The 9,390-nt window shown below is 36.3% G+C and overlaps 1 protein-coding gene across 3 annotated transcripts in view; it reads right to left on the minus strand.

Moving 5' to 3' along the window:
- Positions 1-8,622, minus strand: part of LOC145982841 (diacylglycerol kinase epsilon-like) — a 35,671-nt gene extending 27,049 nt beyond the window's left edge. Inside the window, exons 1-4 of one of the 3 annotated variants that reach the window (XM_083116202.1) lie at positions 8,570-8,622; positions 7,763-8,001; positions 3,638-3,809; positions 1,562-1,692 (exon numbers count right to left, since the gene is read on the minus strand). In XM_083116202.1, coding sequence (XP_082972328.1) covers positions 1,562-1,692; positions 3,638-3,809; positions 7,763-7,945 — 486 coding nt within the window. In that variant the 5' untranslated portion in view covers positions 7,946-8,001; positions 8,570-8,622. Of the gene's footprint in view, positions 1-1,561; positions 1,693-3,637; positions 3,810-7,762; positions 8,002-8,301; positions 8,321-8,538 lie in introns of those variants that run through there. The other 2 variants (XM_083116203.1, XM_083116204.1) reach the window with 2 other exon arrangements.
- Between the last annotated feature and the right edge of the window lie 768 nt (positions 8,623-9,390).

Genomic DNA, 9,390 nt, shown 5'->3' on the forward strand with positions numbered 1-9,390 from the left:
GCCAAGAGAGACAACTTATTTGTCAAGATTTGTCCATTTCAAAAGTTCGTTCACCCTTCCTTGACAGGTTGGGGTCCCCACAAGAATTCCATGTACATTTCCGAAAATGATGCACCTTCCAGGGAAGCAGATGACAAGATCAAAGGCAGGACTAAAGTGAAAGTGCTGCATCCAAACGTGACATTGAAGGCATGTAACTGCCTAGTGGTCAACACTATGTGAAAATGAAAGAAACCATCCATTGCTAATTCTTGTTCGCAAACTCATTGGTCAAGAACGTGACTTTTTCAAAAGCACATTATTACAATGCTAGGCTCATTCCGGAGTTCCTGGGAAAGTGATGAATGTCGCTGTTGGGTGGAGGGTTGTGGATTTTCTTCTTGTGCTCTACCCTTCTGTGTGACTGCTGCCCAATGCCGAAACTGCAGTGACTTGTTTTTATTGCAAATGACAGAGAATAATGGACAGCAGAGCATATAGACAGCTGCCAAATGAGCATTAAATATATATCTGTATTTGTGCATATTTTTATGTCGTTTTCTTCCCTCCCCAGGTTAATCCAAATGATAAGAATATTGTTTACATTTGTATTTATTTTCCATTCCTTGTGCAAGCTATACATAAATATACACAATACATAAATTTTATTTTACACGCCATAACTTTCTCTCCCCTTAAAGACATGTATAATGAAATTGGGGATCATGAAATGAAGCAGGGACACTTATAATAAACCACCGATTTTTTTAGTGTATCTACAACATTTTAACAAAGCTTGCAACACTTCCAAAACTACTTCTTCTCTTTTTGCATCCTCTGGGGGTAGAAAGAAGTTCACATAAAATGTCACAGGCATTTTAAGTGATATAATTAATAGAATGTGATGTGACGAGTTTTGACTCAGTAACTAGCATTTGTTATTTTAAACTGAAAATAAACAAGTATCAGTATCGGCATCAGTATTGGTTGGAATCGGGTAAGGTATCGGCTCAGCCCTAGAAAATATGTTTTAAGTGGCAAAGTGGAAAAATAAATGGACTTCTCTTGTGAGGTAATTTATTACTCTACTATAAATCAGTAGGGTAGTATCTAAAGTCGGTGGTGGCAATTGGGGGGGGGGGAAGTTGCCTCCCCTACTTCTTGACACTTTTGCCCCCTATGTTAAACCTTAGGATCAAGGGAAAGTACCTCCCCCCCCAGTTTTGGAACCCAATTGCCACCACTGTTTACAGTAGATACTCTATAGTAATAGTGCAGTAGTGTTATTGACTACAAGTTCAGAGGAATTTTGTACTAGAGTCCATTTAAAAATCCATTACATTTTAACTGATAAAAATGGGTCTGTAATTTCCTATTAATATATATTATTTACTGTGAATTATTGTACCCTACATTTTAATATAGTCACCCTTTTTAGACACAAAAAAGAAAAGAAAACATATGTATAACACAATGAATGGTCAAGGTTGTTGAGGAATATAAGCATTAATGGATACATGGAAGCTTGAAGCAAATGAATGTGAGGACTTTCCCTTCACATGCAATTGTAAAAATTCCTCACCTCTCCTAGCATTTGAAGGCAATCAGTGTGAACAGTCCGCTGGCACCAACAGCATTGCAAGTCAACTAAACCAGGTTCAGCTCCACACTCTTCTTCGCACACTTCACAAACGGCACCAAGGGGAAGGTTTCCTGCAAGAGTAATGCAAATTAATAATAACAACAAATAAATAAGAGATGGGACAGATTAGTTGGCACTCTATCGGTATCAGCCGATAAAGGCATATTGGTCCATTGGGAAAACTACTGATAATTTTACCATTTCTATATATCTATAAAATATCTTGTAATTTAGTGCAATATTCTGTCATTTTATTATATTATTTATATTGTTATAAACATAGAATCACCATTACCTTCTTCATAAAAAATAAATGTCTAAATATGTAGCTTTTTGCATTGCAGTCATCTGGTAACATACAAAAAGAGGTCAATGAACTATTTAAAATTTTATATCAGTAGAATAATGGTTATTGGCATCAGTAAATTTTATATGCGTACTTTATTGAAATTGGCTAAAATTCCATATCGGTCCACCCCTACAATAAATAAATAATAATAATTATTTTGATTCCATCTTATGCACTATACTTACATAATGTACAATTACAATTGGTCTAAAATTTCTAATGCTGCAGGCTTCCATCTATCTAAGCAGGCTTTCAGAAATGCGTGCATCAAGCAGCTGAAGAGAAATTAATATTTGTTATACCCTAGTTATTGTTTTATTATTTTTTTAAAAAATTTATTATTCTTGTTACATATTTGTGCATGCTTCTCATTTGTTAATTTCTATTTTCCTCTCTGTTGATATCCTGATATAAAATGGATTCTCTCTGTATTCAGGATTTCTCAAATAAATAAATAAATAAATAAATCCTTAAACCACATTCAGAAAGAATCTGTGATAACCTTAACTAAACTTAACTTATCCAATATAATGTCCAGGGGCTAGGTTGCTGTGTTTTGGGAGGGATCTTCTTTTCTCTTTGAGAAACAAAGAGAGAGAAATGTGGAGGCATGTATATATATATATAATGCACGTGCGTGTATAATGCGCACCCTGGTTTTTATAGGGAACAAGTGACAAACAATTATATCTCGTATATAATGCACAGTACAATCCAGGCTCAAGAAATGGATTTCTTAGTTCTATGTCGTAAAGCTGTTGCTATGCCGATCAACAGTGAATGACATCATTCATATTTAATGAGTCACCTGTTGCTATGTGGACCAAGGGGAGAATATTACATTACAAAGTGAAAAATTGGGGCACATGGCCTTAAAACTCTTATAAGTGGTTTTGGTAATTTCCTCTTTAAAACTTCAAAAGATATATACATGCTTTTTTAGGCTTATATGTATAATAAAAGAAATAGCCATAAATTCTTAACTTATAGATATTTATTTATGAAACTCATTATCCAGATGGAAGAAAGTGGGATTTTTTCTTATTTTAAAATTATGTTCCATAAATCTCAACATGGCTTCCATTGGTGGGACGACAAATATCCAGTCGGTATTCCACCTCCCTCCATATGTTTTGAAGCATTGTAGGTGTTACATTGTTCACTGCAGCAAAAAATCTGTTATGTAATTCTGCACACTCCATATATGTCATATTATTTGGCCAGTAAAAATTTTAATTATAATTTTCTTCTTCCTTACCTTTTTTTTCAAACAAAGTACCATAGAAATCAGAATGTTCCTTCATTTTGTAATGAGCTGATTTCCACCGCATTGCAAATAAGTGTCGCCATCTTGAATGGAATACTGTTGTCATATTCAGAAACTGCAGAATTCAAGCTTTACAATGATATATAACATGATAGGGTTCCGTAAAAATATAAAAAAATATTCTGTACATAATATGCACTACACTTTCTGGAGGAAAATTTTTGGAAAAAAGTGTATATTATCCATGAGTAAATACGGTAATTTGGAAAGTTTTTATTTGTGTTAATTTTTTCTCTAAACTACAAAAAAATTGGGGAGACATGTGGTAGATTTCAAGGGACTAGTGCCCCCTACTAACATCCCTGATATAACATAGCTTACTATATACAGATTTACGTGCCTTTAATCCAGTGATGCTTAGTTGCTCCAGTTGTGCTGGATGAAATAAGCTTGCATTTCAATTTCTTATCAGCAGCTTTTATACAGGAACTGTCAGCACAGACACCACAACAATCACAGAATGCTCCATTCCCAGTCATTAGGAGGGATTCACAAATACTGCAGTATGAAGGCTGAAATTACAATAAGGGATTCCATTACTTTCACATGAACACACATGCATAGTAAAAGATTTTGTGATCTGGTGTGTGTGGGGTGTTAGGGCAGGTTCTGCAAAAGAAAGAATTTGAAGAAATTTACTGCCTAACCTGGAAATCAACATCAACCAAACCCTCAACACACTAACCAACATTATCTCCAAAGAAGAACTACTCAAATTGCGATCTCACAATCCTCTTCCGGCTAAAGTCCAAAAAATAGACATACTCCGCAGCCACAACCACAGCGATCCGAAAGGCTAAAACGAAGGCAAATCTCTGCTCCCCGTCCTCACGAAGATGACCCAGTGGAAAGAACAATGACTTGAAGTGGAAATTCTGGAGCAACCACCGGGAGCTTCTGGAGGAGGCTCTCATACCATCTCAACTGGATGCTAGGAGCAACCTGCGACAAGATGCATCAGACCACCAAGGCATCCGGGATAATCACATAAAGATTACATTCAGAGGATTCCAACCCGGGACACTTAGGATTTGAACCCAGACAGGAAAAGAATCATGCCAAACGAATTTCACCAAAACCAGACAGAATTACACACACATCTAGAACTCTTAACTTACGCACCTCTTTAAAATACTATTTTTCTGACACCTTCATCTTTCATAAACTTGCTATCCTGACGAATCCCAGGATTAACCTTTCCTGGTGCTTCCAGAATAATCAATGATGATGCGCTCTCAACATACCATCCCCCCTACCTCAAGACACTCACACAACATATATTCCCCTTATATCTGACACTACTATCACACTTCATACTTAAGCTAAAGTCCAAACTCTTAACCTTCTCACTTGATATTCTCTGAACCAAATAAGAGGAAATGGAAACGGGGGAACCGATATTCTGTGGAAAAGACATTCTGGTCTATTTAGGCACCAGAACATAAGCGCATACCCTCGAATGTATGCGGGCATCTTCCGGAGGTTCCCCAATTTTTCTGTATGCAAGTATGTTTTTCATAAAAGGTGTTCAATAACATTACAAACAGAAATCTCTTCTTTTACCTTTTCTTTTGTGCAGTGCAGAATGGCATGCAGTACTGGTATCTGCTATCCTAGCCAAGAATAAAATGTCTGAACTAAGCAAATATGCAATGAATGAATTCTGTATAGTAAGTACACTTGATTCACATCCGCCATCAAATTTTTGATGAATATATATATATATATATATATATATATATATATATATATATATATATATATATATATATATATATATAAAGTGATTTTACACTCAATGGAATCACGCCGACGCCCTCTTTATGTTCATCTGAAAATTTTCATTACAATGCAAGGCGCATGTCAAAAAAAGGGCCGATAATTTTTTGAGCAGGGTTGGCAACACTGATTAAGTTGAGCATGCGCAGGAGCATGCCCTAGTATTCTGTGCTTGCAACAGAGTCAGAATCGTCAGAGTGGGGTTGCCTACATGCGAGTAGCAGTAAGGTGAAATGGCTGCCGTAATACAAAATCCTGCCAAATGTGAAGTGAGATCTGTCATACGATTTCTGAACGCCAAAGGACAGAATGCAGCTGACATCCATCGGGAATTGTGTGCCATTTATGGACCGACAGTAATGAGTGAAGGGAAGGTCAGGAAATGGTGCAGAGAGTTTCGGGAAGGGTGTTCAAATGTCCATGACGATGAGCATAGCGGAAGGCCTAGTGTTCAGATGGATGATCTGGTGGAACATGTTAACAAGAACGTGCGTTCTAATCGCCGGTTCACAGTATCTGAACTCGCCAAAAAGTTTCCAGAAGTGTCTTCAAAAACAGTGCATCGAATTGTGACTGACAACCTGGGGTATCACTAACTGTGTGCAAGGTGGGTACCAAAAATGCTGACAGAGATGCTCACAAAGAGCAAAGGACAGCTGCACATGATTTTTTGGCCCGCTGGGGGGAGGATGGGGATGACCTCTTTTCGCACATAGTGACGGGGGATGAAATGTGGATATTGTACGCCACTGGAAAGTCAAAGCAGCAGTCAATGCAATGGCGGCACTCTGGTTCTTCTAAAGAGAATAAATTCAAACAAACACCATCAGTTCACAAAATCATGGCAACCGTGTTTTGGGACCAAAAGGGTGTGATTTTTGTGAAATTCTTAGAACCAGGACGAACAATTACAGCAGAGGTGTATTGCAAAACATTGAATAATCTGCAACGTGCCATCCAAAATCGGCGGAGAGGAATGCTACGCTCTGGAATTTTTCTGATCCATGACAATACCCGCCCACACACAGCTGCTCGTACTGTTGAGACAATTCAAAGATTTCGATGGGAAATATTCAATCATCCCCCTTACAGCCCTGACCTTGCCCCCAGTGATTTCTTTCTTTTTCTTCACCTGAAAAAGTAGCTTGCATCGAAGCATTACAATGACAGTAACGTGCTCAAGACATCAGTTCTGGACTGGCTGCACTCTCAGGCGGCATATTTTTACGCAGAGAGTATACAGAAGTTTATGTCACGCTATCAGAAATGTCTGGAGGTTAATGGTGACTACGTCGAAAAATAGCCAAGGTATGTACTTGTTTATCAATCACAATAAATTTCTTCTCCTATCATTTTCTTGTTTTTTAAAAAATATCGGCCCTTTTTTTGACATTCGTATATAAGTTTTTGGAGGGCAGAAACCCATAATTATGGAATTATAATGTATTCCGAAACAGTAAGTTTCCCTCCCCTCCAACCACTGGCATATACAGAATTTTATTTTGGAGAGGGCTTGAATTATAAAGGTGGATCTGCATTCTTGAAGGGGAGAATACACAATAAAATATTTAATTATTATTAGGGCTGAGTCGATTTTACACCAATTCTCACCAATACCGATGCTTGAAAATTGTAAAAATTAAAAGTTGTTCAAAATATTGACTAACGTTAGTGTGTAAGTAACCATTTCCAATAATATGCACCAATTTATTAGTTTTGCCTTAAAACATGCAAGAATTACACCAGAATAGTAAAATACCTATCATGTAAACATAAAATATAATATTTTCACACAACATTGGTGCAGAATTAACAGAAACTTGAAATTTTGCATAATTTCCAGGATAAATTAGACTGAAAAAGTGCCATACTGCATTTTTTGCAAACCCCACAAAAGATTAAAATGTAATTTATGCATTTTTCTATAATAATGTCCATCCGATGCACAAAAGCTGTTGCTTGCATTTCCATCCATGTACTTGAACCGGATGTTGCGAGCATCTGATGACGTAATCCCCGGTAAGTGTTTCCAAACACACAGTTTTTCACTATATTGCCCAACCTAACCTAACCGTGATGGTGCGTGGGGCTATCGTGAATCATTTTTGGGGCTATTCGTGGATGGTTATACGATTCATAATGGTTTTTGAGGCTGTGTGTTAATGGTTTTTGGGACTATGCGAGGAATGGTTTTTGGGGCTATGCAGGAATGGTTTTCGGGGCTATGTAGGAAATTTTTGTTAAGAAGGTTGAAACACTGCTTTGCCGTTTGAAACACAATGCTAGTCAAGATTTGCCCGCCATTTTGCATGTTCAGGAAGCAAGAAAAGAACGAACAATAATTACTCGATATGTCGACAATAGATACTAATTTCCTTAAAAAAAGCAAAATCCCTTGTTAAACAATCTTTCCCAATGCAGAAAAAGTAAGTACGAATGTAAACAATTACAGAATAAACGAGTTACAGAGGATTTCCGGCTTTGATAGTTTTACCCATAATTTTTAATAGATCATATTAATTCCACTTGCACTGTTGCATATCATTAATGTCACAATAACAAATATTATAGAGTACTGAACCATTTTTTTCCCAGAAAAAGAACACTACATGCATGTGCACATAAACACATACACAGTTGTGCTATTGAGCAGATAAAAGTTTACATATATATATAAATATATTACCTGAGAAAACAAGCTGGTGTATCGCCAATTGTGTCTCTTGGAAGCATCTCGGATGGGCACATGAAGGTCGCGCATAAAGTGTTTTATGAGATTCACAGTAATAAAAAATACTAGCAAAATGGTCATTACTGTTATTATAACCTGGCTCACACCTTCACCCCACAGCAGAAAGAAGTGCCACATTTTCCTTTAAACTTATACAGCATTATCTCTTCCACGTTCCATTTGTTCTGTAAGATCTGAAGAAAAAATTAATTACGAATTTGTGAAATTAATCTTCAAATAAATGTTCACTACATAATCATTAATAAACAAACCTGGGCATACATAAATTAATATCTGACGTGCACAGTTGGCACTTGCAAAAAATATCTGATGTACGTTTTCCAAGATATCCTGTACAGTTATAATCATCAATGTAAAAGTACATATGAGCACTATTGAAATTTAATGTCTTTAATGAAATATTTAGGGACTGGGTCTGAACTTCATAATCAGCTGGAAAAAAATAGTTGGTGGGAAGACATAAATACGCATACATTCTGCTACAACTGTTCGCCGTTCAATTAACTTCAACATCTAATATAATTAACACAATGACACATTACTAAAGTTTAGAAAATATTCATTAGTGTGTGTTCAGTGCTTATATAGGCTAGTGAAAATCTCAGTAAAAAGTATGACAAGTAGAAAGGAATGACACACAACATGATAAAGTTTAGTTTACAAATACAGTCATGTATCTCAAGTTTTAACATTAGTACGAAGTAACCTACAATTACTATGTGTTATAAACTATTGCCATACTTTAATGCAAAATATTCACAGTGATAAATACGCTGAGAACAGAATGAAACATGTGCACAGACTAATCGAAATGTAAATATTAGCCCATTCCAGTCCCAGTAGCAGCTTCTGACGTCACCCGAAATGCTGTTTCGTTGTTTTATGTTTTCTTAGAATAGAATAGAATAGAATGGTCTTTATTTAAGCAGGCGTGTTTCGGCCTCATGGGCCGTTCTTACAACCAACCCTTGTCAAAGATACAATAAATGAATAAAAACAAAAAGAAAGAAAAAAAACACATAATGATCATGATAATACAATAAAGATAATATAAAGATTATACAATGATAAAATAATACATTGAATAGATTAGTATATATACTGTTGAGTAAAGATAAGTAATAAGTCTTCGGTAGTTCAATGTGTATGCCGGGGGGGGGGGGGTAGGTTAGGTATGCATTATATGATGTATAAGTGCAGGTGCAATTGTTAACATATGAAGGTTAATTAAGTTGTTGGGACAATAGTAAGTTCTTCAGATTTTTCTTAAAACTTTGATGGCAAATAATGTTAGTCAATGGTGCAGGCAGTTTGTTCCATTCCCTGATCCCTGTAACAATGATGGACTTGTTATATGTGGCGGTTTTATGTTTGGGGATTTTTAGATTGTGCTTGTTGCGGATATTATGTTCGGCTGATGTTCTATGAGAACAGATCTTATCGGATAAGTATTTTGGGGAGCCACTCTTAAGTATTTTGTGCATCAAGGTGAGGTTTAGTTCTTTTAGCATAAATAATACCTTTTTGGTCGAGCTCCGAACTATTGCGGTGTATTTATGCTA

Source organism: Lepisma saccharinum, unplaced genomic scaffold (assembly GCF_977018435.1).
Source record: "Lepisma saccharinum unplaced genomic scaffold, izLepSacc3.1 HAP1_SCAFFOLD_450, whole genome shotgun sequence".
Lineage (NCBI taxonomy): Eukaryota > Metazoa > Arthropoda > Insecta > Zygentoma > Lepismatidae > Lepisma > Lepisma saccharinum.